At 45.7% G+C, this 18,312-nt stretch overlaps 1 protein-coding gene across 1 annotated transcript; it reads left to right on the forward strand.

Moving 5' to 3' along the window:
- Positions 1–675: 675 nt before the first annotated feature.
- Positions 676–15,492, forward strand: LOC119904793 (coiled-coil domain-containing protein 136-like; the record flags this gene model as incomplete). The annotated part of the gene is made up of 8 exons (XM_038721474.1): positions 676–1,045; positions 1,134–1,208; positions 5,237–5,536; positions 7,270–7,387; positions 7,543–7,762; positions 8,862–8,996; positions 12,224–12,338; positions 14,795–15,492. Coding segments are annotated over 7 exons (1,323 nt in total), but the record flags the coding sequence as incomplete, so codon positions are not given.
- Positions 15,493–18,312: the final 2,820 nt, after the last annotated feature.

An 18,312-nucleotide genomic window follows, 5' to 3' on the forward strand; every position in this document is an offset into this window, starting at 1 on the left:
TATCTGTCTCTGTGCACACATGAAGGTTTAATCTGTGTTTGTCCTTCATCACCACCAGATGGAGGCAGAGCAGTTTCCTCTGGTCTTCAACAGACCGACAGACTCTTCTTCTTCTTCTTCTTCTTCTTCTTCTTCTTCTCTGCTAAAAGATCATAATGATTATTTATCATTCAGAGGATTTATTCAGTCATGAAATGTGTGTGAATGTGTTTCATCAGTTTGGTCTCGTGTTTATTGATAGTAAACTGCAGTACATCCAGAGTGTTTGTGTGGGCCGTGCTAATAAGTTAGCACTTTATTAGCATAAAGCTTTTATCAGAAGCCTGGTCTGGTTTTTATAAAACCTCTTTAGTTGCTATAAGCTGCTCAGATCATGAATACAAATGTAAATGTTTAAAAGTGCTGCACATCGTTAGATCAGTTGATGATATTCACAGATAAACACTCCAGCAGAGAGAGACAGAAAGTAAAGGGCCGGGAGATTTACGGTCCTTCATGTTCAATAATGGTAGCGTTTGTGCTAACACATTAGCGTGCACTCTGCAGAATGAAAGCACAACTCTTCAGGAAGACTTTTCACATTTCCATCCTGATGTGAAACAATAAAAACGGGTTCACCACGTGAGGACAGCAGGTTTTGTTCCTGCTGACTCTGCTTTGTATTTTTGATTTATTTTAAATCAAAGAGATGCTAACGATGCTAACGATGCTAACGTGGCGCTCTCTGTCTCCTCTGTGTGTGAAGACGAGCTGTGCGAGCTGAAGGCCGAGCGGCCGATCACGTTGGCAGAAACTCTGACGGCCAAAGAGAGGGAGTCCCTGGAGGAGAAGGAGGAGACGCTGGGAGACGGAGAGAAGGGCCAGCAGGACGAAGAGAAGGAGGTGAAGGAGGAGAAGGTGGAGGAAGAGCGAGGAGGAGGAGGGCAGGATGAAGAGGAGGAGGAGGTGGTGGAGCTGAGAGCTCAGGTGTTGCAGCTGCTGCTGGAGCTGGACGAGACCAGAGAGGTTTCCCAGAGACACGAGGAGAGTTTCCTCGAGCTGCAGGGTCAGAAACTCTCTTTACACCAAACGCTCTGAAGCTCGCTGAGCTTCCTGCTCTTCATCCTCATCTGTTTCTTCCTCTCTGATCTCAGGTCTGTTAGAAGACGAGCGGCTGGCGAGCGCCCATCAGGCCGAGAGCTTCACCAGACAGATCCAGCGACTGCAAGGTACGCTCGCCTTTTAACCCACCGGCTCCGTCACCTCTCTCTCTGAGCCGGTCCTCGGGTCTGACACTTTCTTTCTTCCTACTCCGTCACCTCTCTCTCTGAGCCGGTCCTCGGGTCTGACACTTTCTTTCTTCCTACTCCGTCACCTCTCTCTCTGAGCCGGTCCTCGGGTCTGACACTTTCTTTCTTCCTACTCCGTCACCTCTCTCTCTCTGAGCCGGTCCTCGGGTCTGACACTTTCTTTCTTCCTACTCCGTCACCTCTCGCTCTCTGAGCCGGTCCTCGGGTCTGACACTTTCTTTCTTCCTACTCCGTCACCTCTCTCTCTGAGCCGGTCCTCGTGTCTGACACTTTCTTTCTTCCTACTCCGTCACCTCTCTCTCTGAGCCGGTCCTCGGGTCTGACACTTTCTTTCTTCCTACTCCGTCACCTCTCTCTCTCTGAGCCGGTCCTCGGGTCTGACACTTTCTTTCTTCCTACTCCGTCACCTCTCTCGCTCTGAGCCGGTCCTCGGGTCTGACACTTTCTTTCTTCCTACTCCGTCACCTCTCTCTCTCTGAGCCGGTCCTCGGGTCTGACACTTTCTTTCTTCCTACTCCGTCACCTCTCGCTCTGAGCCGGTCCTCGGGTCTGACACTTTCTTTCTTCCTACTCCGTCACCTCTCTCTCTGAGCCGGTCCTCGGGTCTGACACTTTCTTTCTTCCTACTCCGTCACCTCTCTCTCTCTGAGCCGGTCCTCGGGTCTGACACTTTCTTTCTTCCTACTCCGTCACCTCTCTCTCTCTGAGCCGGTCCTCGGGTCTGACACTTTCTTTCTTCCTACTCCGTCACCTCTCTCTCTCTGAGCCGGTCCTCGGGTCTGACACTTTCTTTCTTCCTACTCCGTCAGCTGTCTCTGAGCCGGTCCTCGGGTCTGACACTTTCTTTCTTCCTACTCCGTCACCTCTCTCTCTCTGAGCCGGTCCTCGGGTCTGACACTTTCTTTCTTCCTACTCCGTCACCTCTCTCTCTCTGAGCCGGTCCTCGGGTCTGACACTTTCTTTCTTCCTACTCCGTCACCTCTCTCTCTCTGAGCCGGTCCTCGTGTCTGACACTTTCTTTCTTCCTACTCCGTCACCTCTCTCTCTCTGAGCCGGTCCTCGGGTCTGACACTTTCTTTCTTCCTACTCCGTCAGCTCTCTCTCTGAGCCGGTCCTCGGGTCTGACACTTTCTTTCTTCCTACTCCGTCACCTCTCTCTCTCTGAGCCGGTCCTCGTGTCTGACACTTTCTTTCTTCCTACTCCGTCACCTCTCTCTCTGAGCCGGTCCTCGTGTCTGACACTTCTTTCTTCCTACTCCGTCACCTCTCTCTCTCTGAGCCGGTCCTCGTGTCTGACACTTTCTTTCTTCCTACTCCGTCATCTCTCTCTCTGAGCCGGTCCTCGTGTCTGACACTTTCTTTCTTCCTACTCCGTCACCTCTCTCTCTGAGCCGGTCCTCGTGTCTGACACTTTCTTTCTTCCTACTCCGTCACCTCTCTCTGAGCCGGTCCTCGGGTCTGACACTTTCTTTCTTCCTACTCCGTCAGCTCTCTCTGAGCCGGTCCTCGGGTCTGACACTTTCTTTCTTCCTACTCCGTCAGCTCTCTCTGAGCCGGTCCTCGTGTCTGACACTTTCTTTCTTCCTACTCCGTCAGCTCTCTCTCTCTGAGCCGGTCCTCGGGTCTGACACTTTCTTTCTTCCTACTCCGTCACCTCTCTCTCTGAGCCGGTCCTCGGGTCTGACACTTTCTTTCTTCCTACTCCGTCACCTCTCTCTCTGAGCCGGTCCTCGGGTCTGACACTTTCTTTCTTCCTACTCCGTCACCTCTCTCTCTGAGCCGGTCCTCGGGTCTGACACTTTCTTTCTTCCTACTCCGTCACCTCTCTCTCTGAGCCGGTCCTCGTGTCTGACACTTTCTTTCTTCCTACTCCGTCACCTCTCTCTCTCTGAGCCGGTCCTCGTGTCTGACACTTTCTTTCTTCCTACTCCGTCACCTCTCTCTCTCTGAGCCGGTCCTCGTGTCTGACACTTTCTTTCTTCCTACTCCGTCACCTCTCTCTCTGAGCCGGTCCTCGGGTCTGACACTTTCTTTCTTCCTACTCCGTCACCTCTCTCTCTGAGCCGGTCCTCGTGTCTGACACTTTCTTTCTTCCTACTCCGTCAGCTCTCTCTCTGAGCCGGTCCTCGGGTCTGACACTTTCTTTCTTCCTACTCCGTCAGCTCTCTCTCTGAGCCGGTCCTCGGTCTGACGCTTTCTTTCTTCCTACTCCGTCACCTCTCTCTCTGAGCCGGTCCTCGGGTCTGACACTTTCTTTCTTCCTACTCCGTCAGCTCTCTCTCTGAGCCGGTCCTCGGGTCTGACACTTTCTTTCTTCCTACTCCGTCAGCTCTCTCTGAGCCGGTCCTCGTGTCTGACACTTTCTTTCTTCCTACTCCGTCACCTCTCTCTCTCTGAGCCGGTCCTCGTGTCTGACACTTTCTTTCTTCCTACTCCGTCACCTCTCTCTCTGAGCCGGTCCTCGGTCTGACACTTTCTTTCTTCCTACTCCGTCAGCTCTCTCTCTGAGCCGGTCCTCGTGTCTGACACTTTCTTTCTTCCTACTCCGTCAGCTCTCTCTCTCTGAGCCGGTCCTCGGGTCTGACACTTTCTTTCTTCCTACTCCGTCACCTCTCTCTGAGCCGGTCCTCGGTCTGACACTTTCTTTCTTCCTACTCCGTCAGCTCTCTCTCTGAGCCGGTCCTCGTGTCTGACACTTTCTTTCTTCCTACTCCGTCAGCTCTCTCTCTCTGAGCCGGTCCTCGGGTCTGACACTTTCTTTCTTCCTACTCCGTCACCTCTCTCTGAGCCGGTCCTCGGGTCTGACACTTTCTTTCTTCCTACTCCGTCAGCTCTCTCTCTGAGCCGGTCCTCGGGTCTGACACTTTCTTTCTTCCTACTCCGTCAGCTCTCTCTCTGAGCCGGTCCTCGTGTCTGACACTTTCTTTCTTCCTACTCCGTCAGCTCTCTCTCTGAGCCGGTCCTCGTGTCTGACACTTTCTTTCTTCCTACTCCGTCAGCTCTCTCTCTCTGAGCCGGTCCTCGTGTCTGACACTTTCTTTCTTCCTACTCCGTCAGCTCTCTCTCTCTGAGCCGGTCCTCGGGTCTGACACTTTCTTTCTTCCTACTCCGTCACCTCTCGCTCTGAGCCGGTCCTCGTGTCTGACACTTTCTTTCTTCCTACTCCGTCACCTCTCTCTCTGAGCCGGTCCTCGGGTCTGACACTTTCTTTCTTCCTACTCCGTCAGCTCTCTCTCTGAGCCGGTCCTCGTGTCTGACACTTTCTTTCTTCCTACTCCGTCACCTCTCTCTCTCTGAGCCGGTCCTCGGGTCTGACACTTTCTTTCTTCCTACTCCGTCACCTCTCTCTCTGAGCCGGTCCTCGGGTCTGACACTTTCTTTCTTCCTACTCCGTCAGCTCTCTCTCTGAGCCGGTCCTCGTGTCTGACACTTTCTTTCTTCCTACTCCGTCACCTCTCTCTCTCTGAGCCGGTCCTCGGGTCTGACACTTTCTTTCTTCCTACTCCGTCACCTCTCTCTCTGAGCCGGTCCTCGGGTCTGACACTTTCTTTCTTCCTACTCCGTCACCTCTCTCTCTGAGCCGGTCCTCGGGTCTGACACTTTCTTTCTTCCTACTCCGTCAGCTCTCTCTCTGAGCCGGTCCTCGTGTCTGACACTTTCTTTCTTCCTACTCCGTCAGCTCTCTCTCTGAGCCGGTCCTCGTGTCTGACACTTTCTTTCTTCCTACTCCGTCAGCTCTCTCTCTCTGAGCCGGTCCTCGTGTCTGACACTTTCTTTCTTCCTACTCCGTCAGCTCTCTCTCTCTGAGCCGGTCCTCGGGTCTGACACTTTCTTTCTTCCTACTCCGTCACCTCTCTCTCTGAGCCGGTCCTCGGGTCTGACGCTTTCTTTCTTCCTAAAGGTATCTTCACTTTCTCCTTTATGAACTCTGCTTCTTCCTCTTCCAGCTCAGCTCCGGTCGGTCCAGGAGGAGATGGACAGTCTGGAGGAGGAGAAGGAGAGCGAGCTGGAGGAGGTGCAGGAGGAGCTCCGTTCGGCCCAGGAGGAGGTGCTGATGCTGCAGCAGGCGGCCGAGGAGGCGGCGGCGGAGAGGGAGAACGACATCGCCTCCCTGCAGGAGGAGCTGTGTCGGCTGCGGGCCGAGCTGCAGCGCCTCCACGCCACGGCGCAGGAGTACGAGCTGGAGATCACCACGCTGAGGGCCGAGATCAGCATGAAGAGCCAGAACCAGGACTCGCACAGACCCGGTACCCCGGCCTCAGACCCGGATCCCCTTTAATATTTAGAAATGATTAAAAACAAAACAAAAACACATGAAGAGGTTTCAGCTAGTGCAGCGAGTAAGAAAGGGTACTGTTCTTCATCTTCCTCCTCCTCTTCATCTTCCTCAAAAGGAGAGAAGAACAAAAGGAGGCAGAACAGATGAAAGGAAGTAGAAAGAAAGGAAGGAACAAGGGAAGAAGGAGGTAGGAAGGGGGGAGGAAAGAAGGAGTAGGGTTGTTTATCGTTACTCGGATTGTCTTGTCAGCGCTCGGGGATGTTCATCCCCTTCAGGTCTCTAAAGTGAGAGGAGTCTCTGTCTTAGACGGCGTCTCTGGGTCTCATCTGGAGACATCGCTGGTTTCCCTTCAGTATAAAAGGTGAACGTTGGCTCACCTGCGTTCTGTACCTGAGGCGTTGCTGCTGTTAGCGTTAGCTGGATCTGGGAGAGCGCGACACGTTGAACGCAGTGAAGCGTTCCTTCAGATTCACGCCGTGTTGAAGGAAACGGTTCGCCTTCCTCCCTCGCACCAAACCTCCTGACTGCAGCTGGTGCGGCTTTTTAGTGAAGCTGAACCAAACTTTGGAGCGTTTGCTGCGGTCCGCCACGGTCCAGGACCGGAACCAGAAGGACTCTCTTCTTCAGGCTTTGTTGACGCATCAGGTGACGTTCGGTCTGGAGGAGGAGGAAACAGTTTAGGTCTTCTAACAGTTCAGTAGTTCCTCAGATGAAGACATAAGGTTTCCAAGTCAAAGTGTTTATTGACTGTGGAACAGGATTCTGTCCGTCCTCGTAGTTCAGCGGCGCGGGACAAACAGACTCCTGGAGGATTTTAATTCACAGCCTGTTGTTTCTGTCGCTGTGACAGGAAATCAGTGAGCAGCAGAGAGAAGATTTACAGTCTTCGGTCTCTGGCTGCTGATTAAAGAGATCGATCACTTGTTTGTAAGTGAATCACTGTGAGCAGCAGCCCTGCTGCTTCTCTTTCAGACTCCTCTTCTCTGTTTGACTCATTAATATGTCCGTTACAGGACGTCAGCCACGAAGGACTTCATCACATTTAGTCAGCGCCGGGCGCCGCTTTCTCCGGCTACAAGGACTAACGGAGAAATTAACGGCTGGCATGAAGCTTCTGGTTGCTGTGTGAAGTTTTAAAGCTCCCCTCTGTATCAGCTCTGTGTCTTTGTAGATCGACACCGTTCAGCGTCTGAACTGCCTGATGACATTTGGTCAGATCAGCATCTTTCCCAGACGCCACACACAAGGAGAGTGACGTCAGCACATTGGTTTGTCCCGCCCCCGGGTTTGTTGTGTTCTCTCTGCAGACCCCCTCTTGCAGGCGATCTTGGCTCTGTTGTTTTGTTCGTTTTGTCGATTGCCGTGTTCGCATATGTCCAAACGAACCGAGCCAAAAAGGACACGCCCCCTTGTTTCGGATGGTCCAATCGATCCAGGTGTCAAAGCACACTTAGCTAAGCCAGTGAGCCAGTTATATCTGTTTATTGGTAAATAAGTAATGTAAAACATTATTCTTTAAACTGGGCCCCAAAGTGTTTGTTTGTGCCCCTGAGCTAAAATCTTTGGGGACACAAACAAACCTGAAATATTAAAGCATAGAGTCACATGGTGGAACACAGGTAGCAGGTTTCTCACCTGTGTGGCAGGAGAAGCAAAGAAATCAAATCATTATATATCGTCATAAAACCTGTCTGTGTTCAGGTGACGTGAGTCAGGTGACGGAGGAGTTCACCTCTCTGACAGACGAACGTCAGACTCTGAGCAGCGACAACAAAGAGTTGGGCAGCAAAGTGGAGCAACTGCAGCAGCAGCGAGACGCGTGAGTGGTCCAGCCAGCTGTCAATCAATATGCTGTTCACTCACTGCCTACAGGTTTTTTATGTTACCCTCTCCTTTAAAAATGCCATTGTGTTAACTGTAAACGTTGTAAATGCAGTTCTGCCCTCTAACCAGCCGACCGCTCCTGCTGAACAGGTGTGAGGACGTGTACCTGGCAGTCCGAGTGGAGGGCGACACAAAGGGTGAACAGGATGACCGAGCGAAGGCCGACTCGTACATCTCCCTGTCTCAGTCCGGTCCTGAACACCGGGGCCGACCCCCCCAGGAGGATCCGGAGGTCTGCAGCTCAGAGGTCAGCGTCCTGCAGGTCCAGCTGAGACAGGCTGAGGAGGCGGCTCACAAAGTGCAGAGAGAGGTAACAGCAGCAGCAGTTCACCAAACTCACAACGGCAGCTTTAATCAGCAGCTGTGCTCGCAGTAAAACTTTGTCTTCTTTACTCTGAATTACATGTAAAAAATTCATCTTTACCAAAACAAAATGGAAGAGATGCATTGTGGTCTGCAGTCAGTCTGAAGGAGTCCAGGGTCTCCTGAACAAAAACAGCTTTTGGTCTGGTTAGTGATCAAACTGGTAGTTAGCTAACTCGCTAACTGGTACTAGTGGGGCGATCCATTTACCTCGGAGGTCGGAGCTGGGAATGACATCACCCCGTGCTGACGGCGCTCCAGTAGAACAGATTTAAGTCGGAAAACCAAGATGGATGCCTATGGCCATCGTTACCAAAACCAGCTGATAACAGCGCATTACGCAGTATTCTGCACATACAATCACCGTAGCAACACGTCTACAGATATAAGTTGGACTGTTTTTAATGAGACACAAATAAGACCTGAGTGCGACAAACGCTCAATTAATACAGCTTTCTCCGCTGTTGATTCCAGAAGCAGCCGTCTTGGATTTTGAGGTCGAGGTCGGTGATGTTCTCCCGACTTTCCGAATAGGAATCTGAATCTTAAGTGGGCGTATCCCCGTTTCCGACTTGGAACTCGGAAACTCCGACTTCCGATGTGAAATTGAACGCACCATTAGCCTAACACCACCAGGCACAGTAGCACGCCATCTAGCCTGCCGGTCTATAATACTGGTCAATCTGCAGTTAACTAATAGTTGTCGATATGTTGGCCTTGTTGATTTAAATGTTTTCCTCCACTTGGAACTTGGAATTATACTTTCTTGACTTGAGAGGCTGGGCCGATAGACGATGCCACCGTCCGAGTTAAGTCTTTGCGAGTGAGCATGTGCACATAAGACGACCACTACACCCCCGTCCCCCACCCCGCGCGGGTCCATCCCGATGTCGCCCGACCCCACTTGAGACTCGCTTGGTCTGACTCTGTACTTGAGTTAGAACTTCTGTCGAGAGCTGAGACTGGACTTCGGACTTGTCTATCTTGACTTGAATTGTTGGGTTTCTGAAAAGCACAATGGAACTTTGAACTTGTCTTTCTGTCAGTGTGATGGTTTGAAGGGCGAGCTGGTGGACCTGCAGCAGCTGTACGACAGCAGCCAACGGGAGCGAGCGGCGCTCGAGCAGGAGCTGCAACGCTGCAAGGACGAGCTCCAGAGACTGATGGGCAGGAAGTCACAGGTGAGAGGCCAAAGGTCAACGGTAAATATAAAGTGGGGGGGGGTTCTAATCACCTGTATGTGATTTCTGACTTTAGAACAGTTGAAACTCTCTGTCCTCATAAAACGTTCTTGGTCAGGTTGGTCATTAGGGCGTCAGGTATCAGCTGAATACAGCTTAGGGTTAAAACTGAGACAGGAAATGTAAGTATGGTCTGACATCTCTCTCAAGCTGAAAGCGTAAGTTAAATGTGTAAAGTAATCAAGGTAAGTGCAACGCAGTACACACCTGAAAAAGTCTGTCCGTCTGTACGTTGTGCATGTGGGTCGATACCAGCTTGGCCGAACCCTGTCTGTCATGTTGCTTTGTGGTTTGCAGCAGCTGCAGCTCTGGTCGTGTTGCTGGTTTTTGAGCGTTTTGTTGTGAGCTTCTTCGTAACATCTGTCGCTGCTGGGCAGTTTGTTTCGTCATGTGTCTCTTTCTACGCCTGCTCAGCTGACCGCTTCCTCCGTGCAGCATTCAGGAAGGCTCTAAAGTGGAGCTTTGTTCAATTGTCAAAGGATAAGAGTTCTGACCGTAAAGGTCCATCTGATTGGCTGATAACGTATCATGTGTGGAACAACCCTTAACATACACAGGCATGCAAACTCCTCACCTTTCGTTTTGAATTTGAATCCGTTTTGAAACCAAATGGGGCACCTACGTTATTTGTGCAGATCAGATGAGAAAATACTTTGGGGGGGGGGGGGTCCTGTCAGGTACAGCCATGTTGTTAAGTTTATAACTTTGCCCGCTGTTATTAACCAGTAATGTTCGCTAAGCTAACTGTTCAGAGCAGTGGCAGCTACCTGGATAAAACGTCAACAGGATGAGACATGTTGGCGTCTGTGTCATTTACACTGGGGACGCTGGGGACATGTCCCCGTCACGTTTTGAAAATGTTCGTTAAAAATGTTATAGAACAAATCAAAGTGCTTTCAGAAAGGTTCGTTTTACATTTAAGTAAGATAAAACAAGCTACTTATGAAGTGACCCCAGAACGTGCAGCAGCAGTCAGTAACTTTAACAACTTCTTGTCAGAGTTTCTATTTGGCCAGATTTTCTGTTCTCTCCCTGTGAACATGACAAAAGAGGAGCGAAGACTAAATCACGACTCAGCAGGGACATATTACATATGAAAAGTTGATCTGCAGGAGAAACAGATGTGTAACACATAATGCCTGAGAGCTGCACTGACTTAGATTCTGTTATATTTGTAGATATTAAATTTTCACCTGCCACCTGAATTTAGTGATTCCTTTTACATAAATAAAAACATTTCCATCATAAATACATGTAGGAAAGACAGAGCAGGAAATGTCACCAGAATGCAGGAAATTAAATCTTTAATGCTCAAAACTTTCTGGGGAGGAGCCCCAGAGCCCCCAACTCATACAGTATATTTCAGCTTTGATGATTTCTATAAAATCCTGTTGTTGTATCGTCACATCTCGTTCTCGTGACAGCAGCATGGTGCATCGCCACGTGAGCTCAGAGTACGGTCACAGCCCTAATCTGAGTGTCCGCACTACTTTTCAACACAAAGTGACGCCCTCTCGTGTCGGTATCTTTCTCTTGTTGCAGCAGACACAACATGTAAGCTTTAAACAGACCCCTCTTCCACCGCCTCTCTGTGTTTCTCTGCTTGCGTATCCTTCTCACCTTTTTTACCCCTGAGCAGTTTGCATGCCTGCATACAGATTTGGATTCAGTTTGTCCCACCTCACTACTTTCCAGAGGTGTCGACCGGAGTCACAAATCTGAAGACGGACTCTTCTGGCAAACGTCAGAAAGGAGCCACTGACTCGTGACCCAAAGCAGAGAGTCTTGCTATAATACTTGACTTGAGACCTGGGTGTCAAGACTTGGCCCTAGACTTGCCTGCTGTGACTTGACACTGACTTAAGAGTGAAACAGCAGCTAATCAGGGTCTAAACAAACAAACAAGCTTGAAACTGGACATGGGACTTTAGTGTCAGTCTTGAGACTAGATGTAGGACCTGTCTGTTCGAGACCTGAATTGGGACTTGACTTTTGATCACTAGACTTGTGACTTGAGTATCACGGCCTGAGACTCCACATGGGACTGACAGCTCTGACAGCTTGGGACTTGCTAATCACAGACTCTTGGGATTGACTTTCTTTGTTTGGGATTTGACTTGAGGTTTGGGAATGGCCTGTCTCGATGTGGGACTTTGGCCTGTCCCGATAATTGCAATATCGACTCATCGCAGGATATATGGACATGACCTCGGTCACCGGTTTTGCTGACGGTCAAAGCCAAAGAGACGCAGCCGTCCAACATGGTCCAGAAACCGGCATTTAAAATAAACTGCAAACTTTTGACAGGCAGGACAAATTGCCAAAGAAAATGTCCCAAACTGCCATTCCAGCTTTGTACAACAAAGTGAAAAACTTAATTCTGAGGGAGATTAAAGACGTCCTTTTACTCTGCTGCTACAGATATGTGGTCAAGCCCAGATATGGCCCCATACATGAGCCTGACCATACATCGGACAAGTAAGTGGCATAAAAAAGTCTTAAAATGACGATATCGTTTATCGAGTATTCCGAAAATATCGTCCAACAGAAGTAGTTATCGTGACAGGTCTTGTGGGACTTGCTGTATAGCTTCACTAAGGACTTGGGACTAAGGACTTTACTTGTTTTGGGACTGGATTTGCCTTCATGAGATTCGACTTAAGACTCGCCTGTGATGATGGGGACTGGACTTGCAGCTTGACAGAAGACCTGAGTCTCACATCCAGCCCATGTGGTCCCACCGTGTCATCTAGTTTCCCTCCTGGTTTAACCCTTTAACCCACTCTGCAGATCTGCAGACGGTGAAGGCAGCGCCTCAGAGTGTCGGCAGAGATCTTTAAAAGGCAAAGCTCTCCATCTTGTCTTTAACCATCTCTGATTGCCTGCCTTTCTGTTTCCTTCCTCTCATCGTCCTGTTTATTCCTGATGTCGCCTTTTGTTTCACATGAACTTTATACAACGAACTGAATCAAATTCTGTGTAAATTTGATGGATTCTGATGCTCAGCCTGTTTCTCCTCCATTGTTTTATCTGTTTTTCCGTTTGCTCCTCGCTCGCCTTTCTTCCCGACACGTTCTGGACTTTATTGTTCTGATTGGTTTTATTTCCTCTGACCACGCCCCCTCTCCCGTGCCTCCCTACACTCCTGCCTTTTGTCTTCTCCCCAGAACTGCACTCGTCCGTCTGAGCCCCCTGTTCTCTCCATCCCCTTCATAGGAATGATTGTAATAGTGGCCTTGATTTGGTGCTGGTGGGAGGAGCTGGCGTCCTAGAGGGGACCAGGTATGGCCACGCCCTCTTTCTCTACCAGACGCTCTGCTGTTTAGAATCTGAGTGGCTGAATCACTGGGGGGACATTAGAGCTACCTGTACTCGACGTCTATCATCGGTGTGGTCCGGCCAAGTGTTTCTCTCTGCTGTGATTCACAGAACGGAGATATTGGACGATTCTGTAAAAAACTCCAAATTACTTTACAGTTACAAGCATTACTTGCATCAAAAAACAAAAAAACCCAGCCTTTACAGAGTACAACATCTGTTTGATCGTACAGAAGTACTCAAACAGATGAAATGGTTGCCTCAACAGCAGCAGGGGCTTCCTCTTGCTCGTCCATTTGATGCCTGCTCTTAAAAACAGTCCTATAAAGAGCTTCTACTGGACCAAACTAGTTGTAGCTCACTGTGATTTTGTGTCTGAGTGCGTTCTGCCTCCAAACACCGAGCTGAGGTCAGCTGACAGCAGCAATGTTAGATGCGTTACGTTTAGACGGCGTTTGCCTGATGGGTGGTTTGAGGAGTGTGTGAGTCGGTCATGAGGTTTTTGTGGTGAGAGTGTGTGAATGTGGTGCAGAAGCTGAGCAGGTTCTTTCCAACATGATGACATTACTGATCAAATCTCTCTCACATGACACCCCTCCAACAGTGAGGAGGCTCAATCCTGCTGGAAAACAGAATTAAACAGAGGAGGAATATGTAATGATGTCTTGTGATTAAGATTAAAGGTGGAGCAGACGATTCAGGAGGAAAACACCACAGCACAGAGCGGACTGGGACACAGAAACAGAAAGAGTTTTACTTGGAGTCATCTTTACAAGATACCGTTGACTCGTGTTAATTATGAGATATTAGGTCAGAAGTCAAAATTTTGAATGTATTTTAGATTCTAATTCAGTGTTTTGACAAACTATCTTACGTGATAATTCTTATTTTATTGTTCTGATATTGTTAAATATTATCTGCTATTTGTTTTAGATGATCTTGTGAAGGTTTTTGAAAAGCTGTTTTTTCCACGTCAGCAACCAAAGTATCCCTCAGCACTTTCTAAAGTCACGGTTTGTCACACGTATAATAATGAGGAATAATTTTGACTTAACGAGTGATATTTATGAGAGACAGATTTCACTCAGTGTCACATATTATGTTCATTATTGAATTGTCCTTCAATAATAAGACCGTGTTTTTGGGTTACAATTTCTGATAAAAGCGATCTGAATATTTTACATATTCATTTGTTTTTCATAATACAGTAAATTATTTGTTTTGTCTCATGATGAGATACTAGGCTCTGACTATAAATAATATCTGTAGTTATTTTATGTTTAGTTATAGTTTTGATATAGAATCTGTCATAATCTTTGATTTTTTTATCATTCTGAACTAGAATATTTCTATTATCATTTTATAATTATACCTCAGCATGCTGGAATAGCTGTTTTTCACACCACCAATACTATGAGAAGTCAGCATTTTAAAATAATAAATATGTTCTTTTAACAGTTTAATACAGAGACGCTTAGTTTGATTTTCCAAATAATTAAATTAATGTAATTCAGTGTAGTTCAGTTTTAATATAGACTATTATATGACAATTTCACTTTGTTTTCACGGAATAAGTTTTTATTTTCTACTTGATTTGCTTTATATTTTTGATTATCATACATCAATGGTTAAAAACTTGTTTTCTTTGTCAGTACGCTCTGACTTCATCATTTTAACTTACTAAGTCATAATTATGATATTTAATACAAATGTTGGCCATCATAAGTCATAAATACAAGACTACTATGTTGCGGTTTTGGCTCAGTTAGTTTGCACATATTACGTATTTTAGAAGTGTTATACATGGTCGTAGTTTCAACAGACAAATATAAGTCTGAATTTTTCACATTTATTCTCATATTATTTTAGATAATCACTCGTTTATGAACTAAAGATTTGAAGCCTGCAGTTTGGCAGCTCGGTCGTCGCCATCTTGTTTTTTTTTGGAACCAGACGTGACCAATTTGGATGAGAGGGTGGAGCTAGCTAGCTTGTTAGCAAGCTGCATCTGTAATTCACATTAACTGTGATATTAGCTGGGATGCTAATTTTGGCTAGCGACAAACGGGCTTAATACTAAACATACTTACTGAAAAATGAGCAGCCGACTCCTGATTAGCTTTTTCAGCGGCGCTGTTTTTTTCTGCAGCCGCTGGAGTCGCCCCCTGCTGGCTGCTAGAGAGAATGCAGTTTAACTGCAGCGCTGTTGTTTCAGCACAGCTTGGTGTCCGTGCCAGAGTTGTGAAAAAGCTCAGTTTGTGAAAATTATAATTTTTAAACACTGGACGATTAACAACGAAGGTTTAAAGCTATTTTCTAGAAATAGCTTTAAACCTTCGTTTTTAATCGTCCAGTTGTTTTCTTTGTCTTTAAACGTGACTGGCAGTAACTCCACTCACATGTCTTCATCTCTTTCTCAGCAGAGTGACACTGGAGGCTGGAACCTGGCGGTGGCAGCGGTTGCAGTGGCGGCCATTGTAGTTCTGGTCGTCCCCAGCTTCACCAGGACCTGAGGTCTCCACAGGAAGTGACCTCACTGGGAAGTCTGGGATTGTGGGATTGCCGTCACCCATCCAGCTCTGCCCTCATACATGTTGCTGTCCTGATGTCTGCTTGTTGCATCGCTCTGTTTAGCGGGACAGCGCCGCCGAGACGTTTTCACCCGAATGCCTCAGACGTCAGTGAGCACGTTTTGATAAACGACGTCCTCCATAAAGACTCGTAACTCTTCCTGCAGGTCGTCATCGCACCGTGGATCAGTTGGTTGATTTATCGATCGGCGGTGAGGTTTCCAAATATCCACCATCATGATCCAGGAGTGTGACGGGAAGTTGTCATTTTGCATTATTTTAGATTTAAGATTCCATTGTTTTCAGAAGCAACCAGAGGTGGATGATTGTTACCTGCTCAGCTCAGTGGAAGAAGTACTCTTTACTTACATAAAAGCAGGATTACCACAGTGTAAAAACTACTTAAAATGTCAAAGTTCTCAAAATTAAGAATAGCCATAGTGTCATAATACTATAAAATATTTTGCAGTAATGCAACATTTCATGTTGCCAGTTAAAGTGGACCTGATTTTGACTATTTAAATGTACTTTAGTGTAAAAAAAAAAAAGAAAGGTCATATTTTATTTGTTGACATGTGTTTTTGTGTATCTTGCAAAGTAACTTAAATTGCTAAATGTGGTGAAGTAAGTGGTATGATATTTCCCTGGAAAATGGAGTAGAATAATAGTATAAAGTGGAATAGAAAAGTTCAGATTTAGTTTAAGTGCCGTACTTGAATAAATGTACTTGTTTATTTTCCTACACTGTTTACAGTAAAGTCCTGTAGTAGTAAATCACAAAATGACTTCACTGATAGACAACGAAGAGATAAAAACAAAGAGCGGCGGATCAGCTTGAGCCCATCCAGATGCTAAAAACATGAAAGTACAAAATGTTAATGCTGTAAATCTTTATCTTTATTAATCCAAGATTTTCCTTCTGAGTTATAGTAACAAACCAACTTTCTTTAATATTCAAAATACAAATGAATAAATGCCCAGATCCACAGTGTCCATTGTTTGGTAAGCAGTTCAAAGTGGAACATAAGTCAGTGTAGCAAAACCCATTTTATTTTCTACAGAAACTTTGGACTTCTAAAAACCAAACGGTGAAGATGCTGCAGACAAACAAACAAAAAAACTTACAGCAAAATGGCCTTTTAAATATGAGCTAACAAAGGTGTCGTGTTTGTGTCCACCTGATGTATGAAAGTCCAATATTGACTCAGGTTTGGTTTTGCTCGGACTCAGCTGTTGATCCTCAGTGGGATCGGCAGTATTACAGGCTGTTTAACTCTCTGAGGTCTATGGGCATTTTTTTCAATTTTACCTTGAATTTATATATTATTATATATATTTATATCAAAATGTGCAGAAAACCCCCAGCTGTCTGTATAACCTGCTCACCATGTGTCCCAGAGCATTGTGTAAAGAGAGAGAGAGACTGGAAAGCAAAAAAATTTAAGTCAGGTTTTTGAAATTCTTTCAGAAAGCTTCACACAAAATGCAGACAGACAGACAGACCAGTTAGACAATGTGAGAGGACGTCTTCTCTTCCTCCTAGCTCACTGCAAGAATAAGAACTCTGACCTCGAGAATCTGTCAACTAAATATCCGAACCATATTAATGTGCTGCATTATCGCCGAGATATTAACAGAAACACTGAGTTGATGCGCCCGCACGTTCTGAGACGTCATGAATATCAGTTAATGCAGCTTTAAATCGATGATGAAGTAATCAATACAATTTATGTTTATGAATGAAAATCAGACCTCTGGCTCCGTCAGGTGTTCACTAGATTATCTTATTGACCCAACATGAATTACTTAGAGCTGTTTTATTTCCCAATGAACTGAACCAAAAAGTGTTCCTATTTATTTATTTTACTTTGAATAATTATTCAGTAGTCTACAATAGCTCTAAAATTCTTTGCCTTATGTTTCCGTAAAGGATTTACAGAATATTTTGCACTCGCTGGGTTACTTATGAAGACAGAGATAACGGTAGCAGATAAACTTTGATTGTTTAGTGTTATTAATAAAATGACTCATCTGCAGTCCTGCTTAATACTGAATATTATCTTATCACGTGTTTGTCCAAAAAAAAATGTAGCATGAGAAAAAATAATAATTCAGTCAGCTTTATTTACCTACATATCCCTTTACAGGTCAATTTCAAATGTCTGTATTTGTATGTTTCTAGCACCAAACAGTAGTGTGTACCTCTACTTAAGTAAAAGAGCACTTTTTTAAACTTAGAAAGGTCTTTGTTGGAGCTGAATCATTCCGAGGAGAGATTATTTGTGTCGACTGAGTTCACTGTGCCAGTTTTTAAGCTCAGATTGTGTTTTTTGACGAAAAAAAGCATGTAGAAAATTTTAGGAAACAAGTTTACCTGCTGCTGTAGCCAGAAATGTATTTTATTTATACAAATGATGTTTTATTTAATATCCGTAAGATCAGCACATGAAGGAAAAGTAAAGCTTTTGGTGAAAATTTAAAAACACGTAGAATTATACAGCCTCATTCAGATGGGATTAAAATAAAATGCATACACCGTAAAGTAATAGCCCGGGCCTTAACTGGATTCAATCTCTTAACTCACTGAGCCTGTTTTTATTTTAACAATATGAATATTAGTAGTATAAAAATTAATCATAACATAAATAATGAATCATTTGATGTTGCTCTGAGAGACAGCACATCAAGGCTGACCTCAAGGCCAAACTCGTTCTGTAAAATTAACTGACAGTGTTTAACATACTGACAAAATATTTATATTGGTTATTTAAGCAGCTCAGCTCAAGAGGACAATTTCAGGACAAACAAACTTCTATAAAAACCAGACTAGGCTTCTAATTGAGACGTTTATTTGTCCAAACCTGCGGCCTCACCAAGCCAGTAACAGGGACGCGTGTCCAACTGGGACTTAATTTGGACATAATGGGTTTTAATTTAAGTTTTACGGTATTTGCCTGTGATTCTTCCTACATCTAAATTATATAGATGTCATTATATATAATTAGTGCTGCAACTATTATTTTCATTATCGACAAATCCGCCAACTATTTTCACGATTAATTGACTCATTGTTTTGTCTATAAAATGTCAGAAATTGTGAAAAATGCTCATCACAATTTTCCAGAGCCCAAAGGGACGTCTTCAGATTGCTTTTTTTGGTCCAACTAACAGTCCAAAACCCAAAGACTCTTCATTTACTGTCAGAAATTACAAAGAATAGCAGCAATTCCTCAATTTAAGAAGATGAAACAGCTAATTTTTCAGATTTTTGCTTAAAAAATGCCTGAAATGATTAATCAATTATCAAAATAGTTGTCGATTAATTTTCTTTCGACCAACTAATCGACAAATTTTTGCAGCTCTATACA

This window comes from Micropterus salmoides, unplaced genomic scaffold, assembly GCF_014851395.1.
Source record: "Micropterus salmoides isolate LMB-PRFRI ecotype aquatic unplaced genomic scaffold, ASM1485139v1 Ms_hic_scaffold_1536, whole genome shotgun sequence".
Taxonomy (NCBI): domain Eukaryota; kingdom Metazoa; phylum Chordata; class Actinopteri; order Centrarchiformes; family Centrarchidae; genus Micropterus; species Micropterus salmoides.